The 20,403-nt window shown below is 43.7% G+C and overlaps 2 protein-coding genes across 2 annotated transcripts in view; both read right to left on the bottom strand.

The window, feature by feature from the left end:
* Nucleotides 1–20,403, bottom strand: part of BMP7 (bone morphogenetic protein 7) — a 106,298-nt gene that overhangs the window by 75,095 nt on the left and 10,800 nt on the right. The gene's annotated exons all lie outside the window — the stretch shown is intronic.
* On the bottom strand, nucleotides 18,964–19,166 carry LOC134492948 (small EDRK-rich factor 1-like). The gene is given in 2 exon segments (XM_063297133.1): nucleotides 18,964–19,061; nucleotides 19,064–19,166. Coding segments are annotated over 2 exon segments (201 nt in total).

The raw sequence follows: 20,403 nt of genomic DNA, 5'->3' as shown, positions 1-20,403 counted from the left end.
CTTCCAAACAGAATCTGAGTAATTTTGCCAAAGAATGTTGACTATGCTTTTAAAGAACAGAACGCAGAACATCTTGTAAACAGAATTTAGGCTTTGTAGTATATCAGGTCAGACAAAAGGCTTTGTAGTACATCAGGTCAGACAAAAGGTTTAACCTTAACCCTAGCCCCCTCTTTATTATTGGTACCTACTCATTGTGCAAGGAACCTTTCTGTTAGTGTAATTTATGTTACTTGCTAGCAACATTTTATCCTAAACACCATACAACTTTAGCACAAAACAATCCTAGTAACAGTGAACTACATTCTACCTCACCAGCAACTGTGAGCTGTTTTCAAAGATAGCTTTTCTAAGGTGAGCCAGTAAATTCTCAACTCAGAGGAAGGGTTTGTTCCTACCGGTTCCAGACTTCAAAATAAAAACAAGGTGCCTGAGATATATTTGACCAGCCTTTTGCTATAATCAAATCTATCAATCAATCAATCAATCATTCCAAATATACAACTGATGTAACATTTTGGGGATGGCTATATGTAATCGTTCTACATTAGACTATTATATGAAGGCTTTAATAGAGCAGGCCTTGAGTCCATTAATTTCAATTCCCTGCTTTCTATATCAGCCAACCCAGTGCCTATAACCAGCAGGGCATTAAAGTAAAGACTTGGATTCTGCTCTCCAGAACCTAATATCCAAGGCTAATTGCCACTGGTTGATTTATGTCTGTAAATTATCATTTCTTGAGCCAGAGGTTTGGGTGGGGTATGGTCAAAAAAGTCAAGCTAGTGGCCATGGCAGGGTGATCAAAGTTCCACCTGTTTTTTATGCACATCACACAATGCACATAAAAAACAGACAGAGCTTCAATCACACTGCTGCAGTTGCCATCTCAGCGTTTACTACACCCTGCAGACACCCCTGACTTGACCTGTACTTATCTGTGGGACCATCCCTCCCCTGAGGGTATCTGCCCATTTCACCAGGTCAGATAAAGTGGGGTATTCCAGGTCCTTTCCTTTAAATGTTGCCATCTAGCAGGACTAGACTGCACACCTTCTCAGTAGCTGCCCCTGCTCTTTGGAACACCTTCCATCATGAGATCCAGAAAGCCATGAAGGCTTAGGGCAGAGTGAGGCTGGACTCCAGGGAAGGATGAAATTTTGTCCAGGATGTGTGGGGATGTGCTCGGTTTGGGGTGCCAGGAAGATTTTGTTGGCTTTTATGGTTTTTTTTAATTGTTTTTACTGTTTTATTATTGCTTGTGAACCACCCAGGGTTATGCTACATAAGATGGGTGGCTATGCAAATCTTTTAAACAAACGGACAAATAAATAAATATATAAATAAATAATCTAGCCTCTACTGTGCAAACTCTTTTGTTCACTGGTTTGCCTGATTTTTATCAGTCAATCACATCAGCTGCTTTGGGCTTCCATTGCGTTAGAAACATTGAGTTCTGCAAAAACTAAAGATGTTATCATTTTAACCACAAATTAACAGTTTCTGTGTAAATATTAACATTTCCTCACTGTGGTTCAAGGAGGGAAGCCGTAAGAGCTCTAGCAACATATTTTATTCTAATTAAAAACAAAGATCCTTGCAATTTAATACATTGATTCTAGCAGTGGGATCTAACCCCCTTTTTCTTTAATAATATGTACACACAGCTGCACCACTCACCCACTGCCCTTTTTAAACCTAATCCCCACATTCTTCCTGACAATAACATGACAGGATCCACACATCTCTGCATTAGCCTTAACCCCAGTGACATTGCCAGAATGTATTAAACTAAAGCATAACATGTCCCATTTAAAAAGAAATCTGTCAACAGATCTTGACTCAGCTTTGATAGTTATAAGCTTTCGCAAAAATTAATCTTTCCAGCCATTTTTGCTCCTGTCTGCCATTCCTTCCTCAAATAGATTCCAAACTGAGTAAATTTTTATGAACAAAACAGAAGATTAGGAGGGGGGTATCTTAATAACAGCTGAATAAGCAACAATTGTGTGAAACACAACACAGCCAATTGCATTTCTCTGGGTCCTGCAATAAAACTCTATCCCAAACTCATGTGAAACAGCTTCACCACCATCTTGGCATCTGTTCTTGCTGGTGACTGAGTCCATCATAAGCTGTCAATCACCAATATGGTGGCACTGCATGAACACTTAGTAGCAGGTGTCAAGATGGGATATTATTTGAAGCAGTTTTTTAATTAGCCTTATCTTGGTGCTTCAAAACCACACGTGTGAGACAAATCATTCTAGAGAATCTGTTATTATATCTTAGAAGTGTATTTTGTCTGGTCTCCTCCAGGAGACCAAGATGGCATACACAGTACTCTCTCCAGGTAGACTAAGCTAAGAGACAGTGACTGACTCACCCAATGCTCTGTAGCTAAGATCTAACTTAAATCTGGATCTTCTAAGTCCTAGTCAAACACCTTAAGTATTAGGTCATCAGCTAGCAGAATCAAGCAGATTCACTTTTTGAGAAAATACTGAAACATTACTTTGGGCAAAATTACCCAAGTACCATACAAAATCAAGCCTATTATGCTGTCATATTAAACAAAACAAAACAAATTAGCCTGTAATTCTGTACTGTTTTACTTAAAAGTAAGCCCCACTGAATTATTTGGGCTTTATATTAGTGTAGATATAGTTAGAATTGCAGTTAAACTCTCTTCTATGCAAACTCATTTTTCAAAAAAGCCCCAGACCCCTAATTCAACTCAAGTTCATTAGTTAAAGAATATAATCTATTACAAAGGTTATGGTTTCATTTTTGGATAAGTCATATGTGCCATTCTATGGGTTACAGACTACAATGTGCATTAATTAACCATTCTCTGGCTCTAATTATCATTATGTCAAGATGGAAGAGTCTTAAAGAAACCTTGGCAAATGTTCTTTCAATCCTACATTAACCTGCATTACTCAGCCTGGACCTGTCTCACAAAGTATAATGTCTGTTCAAATTACAGTTATTCATTTGGGGAAAAAGCATGTACAATAGGGATAGAAATGCAGGGAGTTAAGGAATAACCATCCTTGGGAGAAGAGCAATGACAAATCTCGATAAAATAGTTAAGAGCAGAGACATCACACTGACAACAAAGGTCCACATAGTTAAAGCAATGGTGTTCCCTGTAGTAACATATGGCTGCGAGAGCTGGACCATAAGGAAGGCTGAGAGAAGGAAGATCGATGCTTTTGAACTGTGGTGTTGGAGGAAAATTCTGAGAGTGCCTTGGACTGCAAGAAGATCAAACCAGTCCATCCTCCAGGAAATAAAGCCAGACTGCTCACTTGAGGGAATGCTATTAAAGGCCAAACTGAAATACTTTGGCCACATAATGAGAAGACAGGACACCCTGGAGAAGATGCTGATGCTAGGGAGAGTGGAAGGCTAAAGGAAGAGGGGCTGACCAAGGGCAAGATGGATGGATGATATTCTAGAGGTGATGGACTCGTTCCGGGGGAGCTGGGGGTGTTGACGACCGACAGGAAGCTCTGGCGTGGGCTGGTCCATGAAGTCACGAAGAGTCGGAAGCAACTAAATGAATAAACAACAAAGGAATAACCACTTCAAAGCATATTGATAATGATTAGGTCAATCCATGTCAAGTCAACTTTTTTTCAGGGACAACAGGTTTGATCCATGTGAAGGCAACTCTGAATGTAGACTAAACTCAATCATTTCCTTTGAGACCATATGTAGATTCCTCTAGCGCAGTGTTTCTCAACCTTGGCAGCTTGAAGATGTGTGGACTTCAACTCCCAGAATTCCCCAGCCAGCATGGCCGGCTGGGGAATTCTGGGAGTTGAAGTCCATACATCTTCAAGTTACCAAGGTTGAGAAACACTGCTCTAGTGTGATTAAGCTACTAATCTGGGCTTCCCTTTGGACCTATTAAAATATTTCTAATAGGCCTTTCAAATCTTTCCTTATCTGATTCCAATAAGGCCACCTTCATTCTGTAAAGGATTCTCTCCTGTTGAAAGAAAATCTTTTTGTTGTTGTTGTTTTCATTCTTCTTTTCCTTCCATGAGCTGCTATTAAGGCCATTTTAAAAACTATTTACACCTCTCTCGAAGCTATTTACACCTCATTAATATGTCACAAATAGTATTTTTTCTTCTCAGATAACTGAGGAAATTTCCAAAGAGATCATATCACATAGTCTTTTGAATAAAAGAAACCAGTTAATTGACCAGGGATGAACCATCAGATATTTCAGATAAATTATGATAAATATTACTTTCTTCCCACTACAAAATGGATGTGCCAGAAGAAATGTGAGCCACCTTCCCCCATGTTACTAGCAAACAAACTATTGCTCCCTAAACTGCTGCCCTCAGATAGATTAAGATTTTAAGTACTAGAATCCCCAGCCAGCATCTCCACACTAGACATGTCAGCTGAAAATCCTGAAAGTTCTCTGTATTCTCTATAGTCTGGAATGCACTAGATTGGAGAATACTGTATCTTAATTTTTCATAATATATTCCATGGGTTCCGATATTCTAGTGCATGGGTGTCCTGCACAAACCATGATAATGGGGGGGGGGGGAGACATTGTGAGGTCATGATGCAAACTCTGGTCTTCCATACTTGCTTTTTGACATTGGATTCTTATATAAGTCACAAATGATTTGCATGTAGTCATAATGCACATTTCATCACCTGCTTCCCCTGTGGATGCTTAACTTAAGCACCCTTCAGTCAAACTATCTATGATAGAGAATAGCATAATGTCCTTTACTTAGGGAATGTATTAAGCCTTATTGAGTAAACCAAGCCTGGGCAATTAATTTATGGTTCAGTTGCTATATCAATCCAGCCTTCGTCATGCTAAAGCATTTGTTTATTCGTTTAGTCCCTTCCGACTCTTCGTGACTTCATGGACCAGCCCACGCCAGAGCTTCCTGTCGGTCGTCAACACCCCCAGCTCCCCCGGGACGAGTCCGTCACCTCTAGAATATCATCCATCCATCTTGCCCTTGGTCGGCCCCTCTTCCTTTTGCCTTCCACTCTCCCTAGCATCAGCATCTTCTCCAGGGTATCCTGTCTTCTCATTATGTGGCCAAAGTATTTCAGTTTGGCCTTTAATATCATTCCCTCAAGTGAGCAGTCTGGCTTTATTTCCTGGAGGATGGACTGGTTTGATCTTCTTGCAGCCCAAGGCACTCTCAGAATTTTCCTCCAACACCACAGTTCAAAAGCATCTATCTTCCTTCTCTCAGCCTTCCTTATGGTCCAGCTCTCGCAGCCATATGTTACTATGGGGAACACCATTGCTTTAACTATGCGGACCTTTGTTGTCAGTGTGATGTCTCTGCTCTTAACTATTTTATCGAGATTGATCATTGCTCTTCTCCCAAGGATTAAGCGTCTTCTGACTGCAGTCAGCATCGGCAGTAATCTTTGCACCTAGATATACAAAGTCTTTCACTGCTTCTACATTTTATATCTCTATTTGCCAGTTATCAATCAAGCTGGTTGCCATAATCTTGGTTTTTTTCAGGTTTAGCTGCAAGCCAGCTTTTGCACTTTCTTCTTTCACCTTCATCATAAGTGTCATGTTCACCATTTCAATGTGCTTGGTACATCGTAACGTTTCGCATGTCATTTGCCTGATACGTGTTTGATCTCGGGAGAGAGGAGGATTCCTCGTCAGGGAGTTATCTGTTGGCCGCTGAGTTGGAATGTGTTTGGGTTATCTCATGTGTTCAAGGTTGCTTTCCCAGGATGTGTGGAAAACGGTTACCAGCACCTGGGAGGGGGGTGGTTGCTATGGCTGGTAGGGGGGAGGGATTATGTTTGGAGCCGAGGGTTTTTAGTTTGTATTTGGCGCGCTTTTAGTCATTCTCAGCTTTCTCTGTATCTGCCATAATTTCCCTAATAAATCAGATTTTATTTAAGTAACCTCTTGTGAGTCTGAGTGTTTGGGATAGGCAACCATTACATAAAGCTGAGAATTCAAAACTTCAAATCCCACTGGCCCCTATCCAGGAAAAGACAGGTTCGTCTGATCCTGTGAGGGAGAGTGCTGGCGATGACCGATCCAGATGTGCTACTCATGGAGAGTGAGGGGTCGAGTGAGGGAGAGCCCGATTCTACCATGATGCGCCCCGACAGAACCCCCCTGGGAGAACTCTCAGCGATTCAGGAGGAGGCGGGTTCGGGGTCTGAAGGCGAAGCTACGGGCATGAAGACCGCGCCAGAGACCACGGTCACGACCCCGGGCGAACTGGTCACCTGGGACGACAGTCGGGGGGACTTCTCAGAGGCAAGGGGCTCGACCTGGAGGCAGAGATACCCGCTGTCCCCAACGTTGGTACAGGTGCCGCCAAGGGGGGACTCCCCCACTCCAGACCAAATTGGGGTGCTAGAGTCGAAGATGGACTCTCTGGAGCTCATTCTGCAGAAAATGAGCATGGACCTGAGTTCGCTGAAAGAGGTGCGGGAGGGGTCAAGCCAGCGGCATTCGACCCCTTCCTCCCAGGCACAGTCCCCGGAAGGGAGAAGGGGAGCTCGCCCGAGAGAGGGGGACCGAGCTCCCAGGGTGGAACTAGCGTTGCCGCCCGTCCCTGAGCGGAGGCGGGCGGGAGCTGTCAGAGCAGCTGAACTGCCAGTGGGGGGACGCAGCCCGTCGGGCGGAGGATTGAGGGACTTCTCTGTCAAGTTCGATAGAGACCCAACAAAACTCTCGTTCTTCCTGACGAATGCCAAGGCGTACATGGAAGAGGGGGTCGCTTTTTCGATCAGAAAAAGCGAAAATCATCACCATTGCCACCAAGCTTAAGGGGAGGGCAGTGGACTGGTATGTACAGATGTGCCAGTCGGAAGCCCCTGAACTGGAGAAATTCGATGAATTCCTCTGGGCCCTACAGCATAATTTCGAGGATCCACTAGCGAAGGAGCGGGCGAAGCGTGCCTTGAAAGAACTCAAGCAGGGATTGAGAACTGTGGCTGACTATGCGCTGGAGTTTAAAGCGCTAGTGGGGAAGGTGGAAGATTGGTCGCAGGCAACTGTCATAGAGCTGTTCAAGGATGGTTTAAACACTGAAGTGCTGCGCTGGTTGCTGGGGCGAGATGACCCTGACAGCTTGTACGGGTGGATCCAGCTCGCTGGAAAGGCTGAGCATGCCCATGAGGTGTTTGCGCAGAGATGAGCGATGAAGTCGGGGCGAGATGGAAAACCCACCCGCCCTTCGGGCTCCTTTGGAAGATCCGGACAGCGTTTGTGGGAAGAGGAGAAGGAGTGCCGTTATGCAAAGGGGCAGTGCCTGCGCTGCGGCAAGGAGGGGCACCACGCGGCGGCGTGCCCGAGGGCAAAGGGTGAGGACCGGCAGGGAAAGTCGACTGCGAAGTCCGCCTCTCTACCGAGGAAAATGAAAGCAGCTGTGGCCGACAGCGAGCTGGAAAGTGTGCCGTTCTACGGGGACGAGGGTGAACCGGAATTGCTGCAGCTGGCGGGAAATGGCAGGGCGCCGCAGGGCAGGTGGTAGAGGACGGGTGCGAGCCTGTGTCGGTGAGTGGCAACTATCGCATTCTCACTGTGAAAGTAAAATTGGGATCCCATTCGAAGACGATAGAAGTGTGGGCGATGATCGATTCTGGGTGCTCACGGTGCTTAATGCATCCCGACGTGGTAGCTGCCTTGGAGTTACCCACCTTTCTGTTGCAACGACCCATTGCTTTCACCCAATTGGACGGATCCATGGCCGGGGGCAAACCGGTCACGCATTTCACTGGTTTGGTAGCCTTGCAAATGGGTAGCCACCGGGAAGGGTTGTCATTTGTAGTGGCTCTGGTGGGGGGTCCTTTGGTGGTTTTGGGTGTCCCATGGTTGGTCCAGCAGAATCCTCAGATAAATTGGGTCTATCGAACTGTAACCTTTAGGGATGGATTTTATCAAGCACCAGAGGGAAACGAAGCCCCAGAGGAGGTGGTGGGGGTAGCGGCAGCTGCGACTCCGCAGTACCCAACCCCTCCTCTTGAGGGACTACCGGAGGAATACCAGGCATTTGCTGATGTGTTTGGGGAGAAAGAAGCGGATCAACTGCCCCCCCATCGGAAAACTGACTGTGCCATTGAGCTGGTGCCTAACACCCAATTGTCTAAGCCAAAGATTTATTCAATGACTCAGAAGGAACTAACTTTGTTACGGGAGTTTGTGGACAAAAACTTGGCAAGAGGGTTCATTGAACCAGCTAGCTCGCCAGTGGGGGCACCGGTTCTCTTCCGCCCGAAGAAAGATGGGACATTAAGACTCTGTACCGATTTCCGTGGGTTCAATGCAGTCTCAATATCAAATAAATATCCCCTGCCTTTGATAAAAGATATGTTATCACATCTGGCTAAGGGGAAAATCTTCTCAAAACTGGATTTAAGGGAAGCCTATTACCGTGTGAGGATCCGGGAGGGGGATGAATGGAAAACGGCATTCAATTGCCCATTGGGAGCTTTTCAATATAAGGTTTTACCTTTTGGTTTGGCTGGGGCTCCCGGGGTGTTTATGCAATTGATCAATGAAGTACTACATGAACATCTGTTTAAAGGGGTATTGGTCTACTTGGATGATGTATTGATTTATACTGAAACTCTGGAAGAATATGTACACTTGGTTAAGCAAACTAAGGAAAGCTGAGTTGTATGCCAAACTGTCAAAATGTGCCTTCCATCAAACACAAATTGATTATCTGGGGTACAGGATCTCAGATAAAGGCATTGAAATGGATCCTGCTAAAATCCAGGCCATCTTAGAATGGGAGAGACCCCGCACCCGCAGGCAACTTCAAAGTTTCCTGGGGTTCAGCAATTACTACAGGTTGTTCATAAAGGGGTTCGCAGAAATAACTTTGCCCCTGACTGATTTGCTTCGGACAAAGGGGGTGGGAGAAACCCACCGGGTAAAAAACCCAGGTGCGCTGCTTAGATGGACTCCGGCTTGTCAGGCGGCGTTCGATAAGCTGAAGGAGTCTTTTACACAGGAGCCTATTTTACAACATCCTGACCCCTCCAAGCCTTTTGTTGTTCAGGTGGATGCCTCTGATTATTCTATTGGAGCCCTGTTGTTGCAAGCAGATGGGGCGGGTTGCTTAAAACCATGTGCCTACCTGTCCCGTAAATTCTCTGAGACCGAGAGACGTTGGCATGTGTGGGAAAAGGAGGCTTTTGCAGTCAAAGCGGCTTTGGACTCTTGGCGCCACTTGTTGGAAGGGGCTAATCATCCATTTGAGGTGTGGACTGACCATAAGAACTTGGAAGCCCTTAGTACCCCTCCCAAGCTGAGCCCTAAACAAGTTCGCTGGGCTCAGTTCTTTAACCGGTTCAACTTCAAACTGAAGTTTATCCCAGGGAAAAAGAACTTTTTAGCAGACGTGCTGTCCCGGCAACCCCAGGACTCCAGCTCAGCACCAGAGGTGGTCAGCATGCTGTGGACACAGCCACAACTGGGAATGCCGGCTGTGACCCGCAGCCAAGCCCGTGCGCAGCAGCCTGCCGGCAGTGATTCCGCTCCACAAGGCACCTTGTCCATTTCATCTCAATTGCAACAAAAGTTTCTAAAGGAGCAAAAAACTGACACTTGGTTGCTAGCCAATAGAGACAATGTTACTTTTGACCGGGGATTCACTTGGAAATCCAACCGTCTCTATGTCCCTGGCAGCTTGCGAAAGGAGGTTTTACTCCGTTCGCACGATAAGGTTGCTGGGCATTTTGGCTTTGTAAAAACTTTGCACCTGGTTCACAGACAGTTTTGGTGGCCCACATTGCGCAAAGATGTGAAGGATTATGTGGCGTCTTGTTCTGTGTGTGCTATGTCTAAACGTAAGGTGGGAAAGCCTCAAGGTTTGTTACAACCAGTGGCCAGTCCTGCTTGCCCCTGGGAGGAGGTTTCCATGGATTTCATAGTGGAGTTGCCTCCTAGCCAACGAAAAACTGTTATTTGGGTAGTAAAAGACTATTTCTCCAAGCAAGCTCATTTTATCCCATGCGTCTCCATTCCTTCAGCACAATTGGCCCGCCTATTCCTTGTACACGTGTACAGGTTACACGGATGTCCCTCCCGCTTAATTTCTGACAGGGGCACACAATTCACCTCTCAATTTTGGCGGGCATTTTTAAAACTTTTGGGCACTAAACAGGCATTGTCCACGGCGTGGCATCCTGAGACTGACGGGGCCACAGAGGCGCTAAATTCAACACTGGAACAATATTTGCATGCTTTCGTGAATTATCAACAAGACGACTGGGTTGACCTTCTTCCCTTTGCTGAGGTTGCCTACAACAACGCCGTGCATCAAAGCACCGGTCAAACCCCTTTTCGCACCGTTCATGGCAGGGATTTTGTCCCAATCCCTGACTTGCCACAGCCATCTATCCCGCCTGCTTCACCATCCGAATGGGCAACACAGCTGGCGGACTCTTGGCCAGTCATCCAGCAGGCACTAGCGGACGCACAGTCTGCTTACAAACAGCACGCTGATAAAAAGCGTGCCCCTCACCCTTCATTTCAAGTGGGTGACATGGTGTATCTGTCTACCAAGTTCATCAAGTCCTCTCAACCTTTGAAGAAATTAGCTCCTAAGTTTGTGGGTCCATTTCCTATTGTCGCACAAATTAACCCAGTGACTTTTAAACTTGATTTGCCACATAATTTGAAACGCTTACACCCTGTCTTTCATTGCAGTTTGTTCAAACCCCTTACTCGCTCTGACCGCTGGCATGATCAACCTCCGCCGCCTCCTCCCATCATGATTGATGGGCAACAACACTTCGAAGTAAAAGAAATTCTTGACTCTCGCCGGCTTCGCAACACCCTTCAGTACCTAGTTCGCTGGAAACATTTCCCCCACCCGAAATGGGTGGCCGCTCACGATGTGGCTTCCCCTAGTCTTGTTCATCGTTTCCATAATGCTTACCCCTCCAAACCGGGTCCGTAAATTTTTTTGGGGGGGCAGTATGTCATGTTCACCGTTTCAATGTGCTTGGTACATCGTAACATTTCGCATGTCATTTGCCTGATACGTGTTTGATCTCGGGAGAGAGGAGGATTCCTCGTCAGGGAGTTATCTGTTGGCCGCTGAGTTGGAATGTGTTTGGGTTATCTCATGTGTTCAAGGTTGCTTTCCCAGGATGTGTGGAAAACGGTTACCAGCACCTGGGAGGGGGGTGGTTGCTATGGCTGGTAGGGGGGAGGGATTACGTTTGGAGCTGAGGGTTTTTAGTTTGTATTTGGCGCGCTTTTAGTCATTCTCAGCTTTCTCTGTATCTGCCATAATGTCCCTAATAAATCAGATTTCATTTAAGTAACCTCTTGTTTGGGATAGGCAACCATTACAATAAGGCTCCTCAGTTCCTCTTCGCTTTCAGCCATCAAAGTGGTATCATCTGCATATCTGAGTTTGTTAATGCTTCTTCCAGCGATTTTAACTCCAGCCTTGGATTCCTCAAGCCCAGCATGTCGCATGATGTGTTCTGCATACAAGTTGAATAGGTAGGGTGAGAGGATACAGCCCTGCCGTACTCCTTTCCCAATCTTAAACCAGTCTGTTGTTCCGTGGTCTGTTCTTACCGTTGCAACTTGGTCGTTATACAGATACTTCAGGAGGCAGACAAGATGACTTGGTATTCCCATACCACTAAGAACCTGCCACAATTTGTTCTGGTCCACACAGTCAAAGGCTTTAGAATAGTCAATAAAACAGAAATAGGTCTTTTTCTGAAACTCCCTGGCTTTTTCCATTATCCAGCGGATATTGGCAATTTGGTCCCTAGTTCCTCTGCCTTTTCTAAACCCAGCTTGTACATCTGGCAATTCTCGCTCCATGAATTGCTGAAGTCTACCTTGCAGGATCTTGAGCATTACCTTACTGGCATGTGAAATGAGTGCCCCTGTTCGATAGTTTGAACGTTCTTTAGTGTTTCCCTTTTTTGGTATGGGGATATAAGTTGATTTTTTCCAGTCTGATGGCCATTCTTGTGTTTTCCAAATTTGCTGGCATAGAGCATGCATTACCTTGACAGCATCATCTTGCAAGATTTTGAACAGTTCAGCTGGGATGCCGTCGTCTCCTGCTGTCTTGTTATTAGCAATGCTTCTTAAGGCCCATTCAACCTCACTCTTCAGGATGTCTGGCTCTAGCTCACTGACCACACCGTCAAAGCTATCCCCGATATTGTTATCCTTCCTATGCAGGTCTTCTGTATATTCTTGCCACCTTTCCTTGATCTCTTCTTCTTCTGTTAGGTCCTTGCCATCTTTGTTTTTGATCATACCCATTTTTGCCTGGAATTTACCTCTGATGTTTCTAATTTTCTGGAAGAGGTCTCTTGTCCTTCCTATTCTATTGTCTTCTTCCACTTCCACGCATTGCTTGTTTAAAAATAATTCCTTATCTCTTCTGGCTAACCTCTGGAATGTTGCATTTAATTGGGCATATCTCCCCCTATCACTGTTGCCCTTTGCTTTCCTTCTTTCTTGGGCTACTTCTAGTGTCTCAGCAGACAGCCATTTTGCCTTCTTGGTTTTCTCTTTCTTTGGGATATATTTTGTTGCCGCCTCCTGAACAACGTTGTGAACTTCTGTCCAGAGTTCTTCCGGGACCCTATCTACTAAGTCCAGTCCCTTAAATCGATTCTTCACCTCCACTGCATATTCCTTAGGAATATTAGTGAGCTCATATCTAGCTGATCTGTGGGTCTTCCCTAATCTCTTTAGTCTGATCCTAAATGGTGCAAGAAGTTCGTGATCGGAACTACAGTCAGCTCCAGGTCTTGTTTTTACCAACTGTATAGATGTCCACCACCTTTGGCTGCAAAGGATGTAGTCAATCTGATTTTGGTGTTGTCCATCTGGGGAAGTCCATGTATAAAGCCGTCTCTTAGGTTGTTGGAAGAGAGTGTTTGTTATGCAGAGTGAGGTATCTTGGCAAAATTCTATCAGCCTATGTCCTGCTTCGTTTTGTTCTCCCAGGCCATGCTTACCTGTAATTCCAGGTGTCATTTGACTGCCCACCTTAGCATTCCAGTCTCCCGTGACAAAAATAACATCTCTTTTAGGCATGTTGTCCAGTAGGTGCTGCAGATCCTCATAGAACTGCTCTACTTCAGCTTCTTCAGCATCTGTGGTTGGGGCCTATATTTGGATCACTGTGATGTTAGATGGCTTGCCCTGAATTCGAACTGAGATCATTCTATCGTTTTTTGGATTGTATCCAAGCACTGCTCTAGCCACTTTGCTATTAATTATGAAGGCTACTGCATTTCTTCTGTGGTCCTCTTGTCCACAGTAGTAGATCTGGTGGTCATTTGATGTGAAGTGGCCCATTCCAGTCCATTTCAGTTCACTGACGCCCAAAATGTCTATCTTTAATCTTGACATCTCACCAATAACCACATCCAATTTGCCCTGGCTCATAGATCTTACATTCCAGGTTCCAATGGTGTGTTGATCCTTAGAACATCGGATTCGCCGTTCACCACCAGCACCGTCGGCCGCTAGCCGTCCTTTTGGCTTTGATCCAGCTGCGTCATCACATCTGGGGCTAGTTGAACTCATCCTCTGTTCCTCCCCAATAGCATTTTGACCATCTTCCGACCTGGGGCTCTCATCTTCCGATGGTATACCGACATATCTCTGGTTATACTGATCCATTTAGTTTTCACGGCAAGAATACTGGGGTGGGTTGCCATTACCTTCCCCAGGGATCGCATTTAGTCTGACCTCTCTGTCATGACCTTCCCATCTTGGGCGGCCCTTCACGGTTTAGCTCATGGCATCATTGAGGTGCTCAAGCTCCAGCACCACGACAAGGTAACGATCCTTTGCTGAAGTAAAGTATATGCTAAAGCATATACCCATTGAACTCAGTGAAACCACCGTAAGTCCCACTGGTTTAAAGGCCCTACTTCAAGCATTATTAAACCTAGATTCAGCCCAATGTTCTACCTAAGTCATCAGCTAAAGCAACCTTTTCCTACCCAAAAAATACCCTTTTAAATTTTAGATATTTCAGCTGCCTGTTCAAAAGGATGGGCATACCAGCTGTGGTTTGATAGTAATGTATTTTTAAAATCAACCAATAATAAAAATAGCAACCTTTTCTGCCACACCTTGTTAATTTTGCTTGAAGCAGCAATCATCTCCACCAAAGATAGTTATTTATTGCTTCCCTTCTCCAGATAACACAGGCAAGCAATTTATTTTATTTTATTGGTTTTTAAAACGTGATAATATCAGTACTGGTACATACTGCAATTATCTCTGAAATAATTTTTTTTAAAGTTTTTTTTTCTTGCACAAGGACTTTCAAACCTATTAATGCAGTGATTTCTACAAAGGAAGAAATTCACATCAGAAAATGAGTGTCTGACCATAACAGAGTAAACTGGAACTGCCAAGTGAAAGGGCGAAGAAGAATTTAGACAGAGGAAAATTCAGAAACATTTCTATTAAAAAATATAGGAGGAAGTTGTTGCATATTTTAGTGCTTTCCTCTGTGTTAAAAATATGGAAAACAACATCTGCACATAGACATTAGAAGGAGAAAAAGTCTATACAGGATGCCTTGTCCCGATCATCCTAAATGTTCGGAAGTCAGAATGTTTTTGACACAAGCTTATATAGCACCTTGCTCATTCTTTCCCTTGAAATGTTCAACCAATTACTGTGAGGGCAAAAGATAGGTATCCCATTTTTAGCGCAGAACATTCAAAACATATATTCTCTGAAATGTTAAGATTTATTTTGGATAGACTAAAACCAGATGCAAATTTAACTCTATTGCCACCTAAGTGTATATCCTAAAAAAGAAGTAATATATATCAAGTCATGTTTGTGTGCCCCATTATTATCAAACGAATAAGGGTGATAGATCATCAAAGTTAATATAAGACCAGGCCAACAGGATCATGTTTGACATGCACTGGAAAGCATTTTGCTGTTGCCTTTTGAACTAGTTTAACCATCCTAACATATGGTTCCTTGCATCAACCATCTGACTGAGAGGTGATTAAGGAATAGGATAGTCTGCTCATATCTATCTTCTCCAGGATGGTCCAAGCATTAAGGAGTATCTTCATAACTCTTCCCCAAGTCTCAACATTCTCCTTCTCCAGAAATTCTAAAGCACAAAAACAGTAGCTAACCTAGTGTGTTTCTCATTTACTTTACTCTTTACTTACTTTGCATATCAGATTTGTGGTTTTACTGCCTGGTGCAGAGCTGAGTTATATGATCCAACTCCAGTCTTACTCCTAAGACTGGATTGAGTAATTGATGACTTCTAGATTGTAGTTGAAATCCAAATCCAATCAACTCTAAATGGAAATTACCAAGGGGCTGATAGAAGCTGCAACACAACAACACTGGAGAGCCACAAACTGTAAAGCTCACTTCTGTTCTAAGCAGAGGCATTTTTCTGATTTCTACATTCAGCTACAAAGCAAAAGTACCTACTCTTGGCTTATCCTTATTAATATCACGAATTCTGTTATAATGATAACAGAATTTTTACACTGAAGCTCTCTTTCATTCAAATCTCTGGGTGGGTTATAAATCCCAGGGAATAAGGAACGATTCAATGTACAAGCTTTCAAAACAAGCAGAGAAGCTTAAAAGGATGGCCAAAGGGGTGGGCAGGAGCGGGGGATGTTTACCCTGAGGTATGGACCACATCATGTGATCCTGGACAGGCCTTTTCAGGGCCAAGATTTAATCTGCTTTGTTTCAAGTGGAAATGCGCAAAGATCAAATAAGTTCAAATGCAGGTCAAATATCCTTCAAAAATTCTTTTGATTTATACAAGCAGGAAAATGCAGTTTAAGAAGGGCGATTATGAAAGGGTTACTACAAACACAGCTGTATACATACTCATATATCTGAAGCTCTCTAAAGTGGAGGGGGAGGCTTTGAGGGGGAGAGAAACTTTGCGACATCTATATTAACCTTTGGCTGTACACCAAGGAAGGCCTGTAGTGAGAAGGAATGCAAGGCAGGCTTTCCAAATTTTAACACAAGCCAGGTTACAGCTGCAAATGCCTGCCCCCTGCATTCTCTTTACAAAGTAATCCCCAAAGGAGGGTGCCCCCCCTTCTCATACACAGTTGTAGAAGGAAAACTCTAATACCCCACAGTGCTAAAAGCTTGTTATTAAATGGGGCAAAGAGATGGATTTTCTGATGCCAAACACTTGTCAGGGGGAAAAGATGGGTGGGGGGGGAAGAAAGAGGGCTGCCAGATGGTATGAAGTAAACTGAAACTCAAGGGTTTCTTAGCATCTTCGTTTACATGAACCCAAAGCCACTTTTCTATGCTCTTTCCAAGAATGACTAATTTTCCCATTCCCACCTCCCTCCCTTACTTACTTAGTCAAGCATTTAACCACAATTTTATAGTTGTCAATGAAGCAACTGGAGCTGACAGCATTTTTCACCGAGGCTGGGCCTGAAAGGAAACATCAAAGACAGGCCTGCTCTTAACAGCATATATTTTCAGCAACTTGCTCCAAGCAGGTGGGAAGGCATCACAGACAGCTGTTTGTGGAAACCTTGTTAAACTTAAGACCCAGAAGATTATAGAACTGGGGGAGGAGGGGTGGAAGGGGAGGAAGGGGAAGAGAAAGAGAAAGGACTCCCATACCAATCTTCTTTCAATCCAAACAAAAGTAGATTTGCTAAAACAAAAGGAAAATTTTAGCAAACCTTTATAAAGGGATACCCGGAACAGCAAAGACCGTTCGTAAACCTGCCAGGATAATATCTTATTGCAACCAGATCACTAAAATCACCACTGGAAAGGCTATGCCTACATAATTTATATTATTGCTATTTTATTATTAATGAAAATTAATGAGTCACAGTTCTTGGTTCTTTGCCTGAGCTCTCCAACTGATGCACAGAAATCTGCTTTCTCTAAATCATCATCATCATCATCCCAAATCAGTCCATTGCAGGATGAAGGTGTCTTCACTTGAAGATTATGGACTGTAATCTACCACACTGGTCCAATGCAGGTTGGTAGGTAGATGTTTTACAGCCTCCCAGTCTAGGGCTGAAAGAGAATGATTGGCCTAGAGTTACTCAATTGCCTGCTCTGTGCCCAAGGGAGCAGTAGAACTTTGTTCTCTCCAGCACCTTAACCACTCCATGGGCTCTCAGCAACTGCTTCTGTCCTGGAGCTATGCCCTGTGGAATAGCTTACCAAGAGAATTCAGACAGCTCCAACCCTGTTGGGCTTTTGAAAGGCACTGAAGACCCAGCTGTTCCCTCAGGCATCAGCCAGGGTGTTGAGTGAGTCCAACTCTGAGATATTTTAAGAGATGTTAAACATTAGTTCTCAGGTTCTGTGTATTCTGTTTTGAAGTAGATGTTTTTCTCTTGGTTTTTCAATTTGTTTAAATTTAAATTAAATAGGCTTAATGTCAGGATATAGAGCGAAGAACCACGCTGAGACCAGAAGATTAAGCTCTAATGTTTATTGTTCTACTCTACAAGACAAAATCCTCCTAAACTGAAAAGGCACTAGCAAACCCTTCTGGAAAAACCCAGAAACCTAAGGCTGTTCTTTTCTGGTCTTCTTGATTGGAAGAGCGGGTACACCCGGGTACACCTTCATCCTGCACCTTCATCCTGCAAAGAAGACCGGGTACACCTTCATCCTGCACCTTCATCCTGCAAAGAAGACGGGGTACACCTTCATCCTACAATGGACTGATTTGGGATGATGATGATGATGATGATGATGATGATGATGATTTAGAGAAAGCACTCTGGTTTCAGTACTGTGTGTGTGCTTTTCCCCCCTCTTCTTCACCAGCAATCTCCATAACACTTAATTTGGTTTCAGATTTATTTATTTAGATCCTCAATTTACAGAGCTGTCCACAGTTGTTTTTAATTGGGCAGCCATATAAATTGAGGAAATAAATAAATAGCATTAATAAATAATACATAAAGTTCCGTCTAGAACACTCGGTCCCTTTGGAGCTAAAGCAGAGCTTGTGACTGTTTCCAAGTATCCTGCTTGGAACTCTGCAGAGGAAGAGCATGGAGGATGTTAGCTTCTCAGTAAGTTGGACTGGAAAGAGATAAACAGATTGTGAAAAGCACAAGAACATCTGATCAGTAGATTTACTATAGAAAAGCTAAAGAAGCCATTATGAAAGAATTCCAGGGATTGCTATGGATCAATTGTGAACCCCATTTATAGTGAAATCAAGGTTCAGATTTTTGTATTCTTTCCGCTCTCACATGATGTAATGGGCTGGAAGCCATTCTCTTCTCTTCTCTTCTTCACGCAATATTTTATTGCATGAAAGGTACATAAATAAATATAAATATAATTTATGCTTAACTTTATGGCTGACATTTTACAAAGCAGAGCAAGTACAGATACCTGACCTTTTAAACAATATCATTTCTGAATGTTATTCTCAAGTGTTGCACTGTACTTTTCCCATCCTACTTACATGTTCAGTAACCTAAGCCATTTAGTAAGCCAATATTTTAACAATTAAAACTGTTATTGAGCTATTGTTATTATTACTAATAGACACAGAAAGAGAAATAGGAGCTTAAAATCCAATTTTGGGGATCATATTTTAGTAATTCAGCCAAAGATAAATCAGCTGTAATTGCATTATACTAACCAAACATACTAAAACAAATGCTTACTGGATAAGTAAGCAAGCAGAATGGCTACTTTTACAATTACATCTTTATAGGCCCTACATTTTGAGATTCTGCATTATTATTATTATTGTTGTTGTTATTTTTTATTGTTATTTTTTACTCTTCTTTATATTATTTATTACTGTAATTTTATATTGTGTATTTTATTCATTGTATGATTGTTGTTTTAATTGATTACTGTAAACCGCCCAGAGCCCCCCCGAAGGAAGGAGATGGGTAGGGACAAATTGGATAAATAAATAAATAAATAAATTTTTAGGTCTTCTCTGTAGTCACAGATGATTTTGCTCTGGCCTGAAGAGCTTTCTTCTCATCAACTGCTTTTCACTTCTGCTGTGCAATCTCAGGGTCTGTTTCCCCTGAGAGGCTGAAAAACTATCCTTGTTCTCTTCCTTCAGTTCTTGTGCCTTCTTCATATCTTTCTGGCGGGCAAGTTCATGCTGGTTCCCATGGGCCATGGCAAAACAATAATTACCAGTGGTAACAACCATTATACTCACAAGCTCCAACTTCCCACCAACCACTCCAAATGCCAGAACCTTTTGCTCAGGCGTTTTGGCTTCAGTCTGACTCTTGATCTGGTAATGGACAGTTCTGCTATCAGGCTTTTTGCTGGTGACCCTGTGAGAACTTGCTGTCACAGAGTTTTATAATGCACAGCTGCCTTTTCGAAGGTAATAGTAATAGAATAGTAATAATACTTTATTAAATTTATATGCTGCCCAACTCCCAGCAACTCTGGGCAGTTAAGATGATGCCCTCCAGACTATGTTGGGGCGGCAACTCCCAGACTTTGCAGCCATCATGGACAGAGAAAGGGCCAGTCCCTCTGTCTCAGCCCAAGTCACCTCACAGGGTTGTTGTTGTGGAGAAAATAGGAGGAGGAAGGAGTATTAGATATGTTCACTGCCTTGATGTTATTTATAAAATTAATAAAGGCGGGATAAATAAATAAATAAATAAATTTGCAGCTGGTGCAAAATGCATCAGCTTGGCTATTAACTGGTACAAGGTAAGAGGATGACATGATATCCCTGTTGAAAGATCTGCTATTACTCTCTGAGTAATTACTCTCTGAGGACAATTTAAGGTATTGATCTGACCTTTAACTCTCTGAACAGATTAGACCCTGACTACCCGAGGGACCACTCTTCCATCATGAACCTGCGTGGATGTTAACATGTGCAGGAGAGGTCCCACTGAAAAGGTCCTTGCTGTCAAATGCCTGTTGATCCAACATAGGACAGAAGCTTTTCTGCATTAGTTCCAGGTTTTAGAATGCATTTATTTCAGAGTTTATCTATTTACTAGCAACCCATGACCCATTGAATCATCCTTCTTTCCACATATAATATAGGCTGGCGCCATTTCCCCTCCCCTCATGTCCCTCAGCAGAGCCACGGCAAACCCGCTGCCTCCTCTGCCTGCCACTTTGCTGGGGAATGGGGAATAAAGGGAGCCGTGGACCACAAGGAAAACTGCACCCGTTCCCCATCCCAGTGTGTCCCCAAGGGCCCCTCCCTCCAGGGAAGAAGAGGGCTCACCTGTGAAACACCAGTGCGCCCCAGCCAGCCCTACCTTGCCAGCAGACATCCAATTCACTCCCTTGTCCTTCCCTTGCCACGCACTGCCATTAAGAGATTTCAATTTTCAGCCTCAGTTCCAAAGCAGCCAATGACCACTCTCCCATCAGGC

Source organism: Candoia aspera, chromosome 3 (genome assembly GCF_035149785.1).
Source record: "Candoia aspera isolate rCanAsp1 chromosome 3, rCanAsp1.hap2, whole genome shotgun sequence".
Classification (NCBI taxonomy): Eukaryota; Metazoa; Chordata; class Lepidosauria; order Squamata; family Boidae; genus Candoia; species Candoia aspera.
This window is presented reverse-complemented; position numbering and strand designations above follow the sequence as displayed.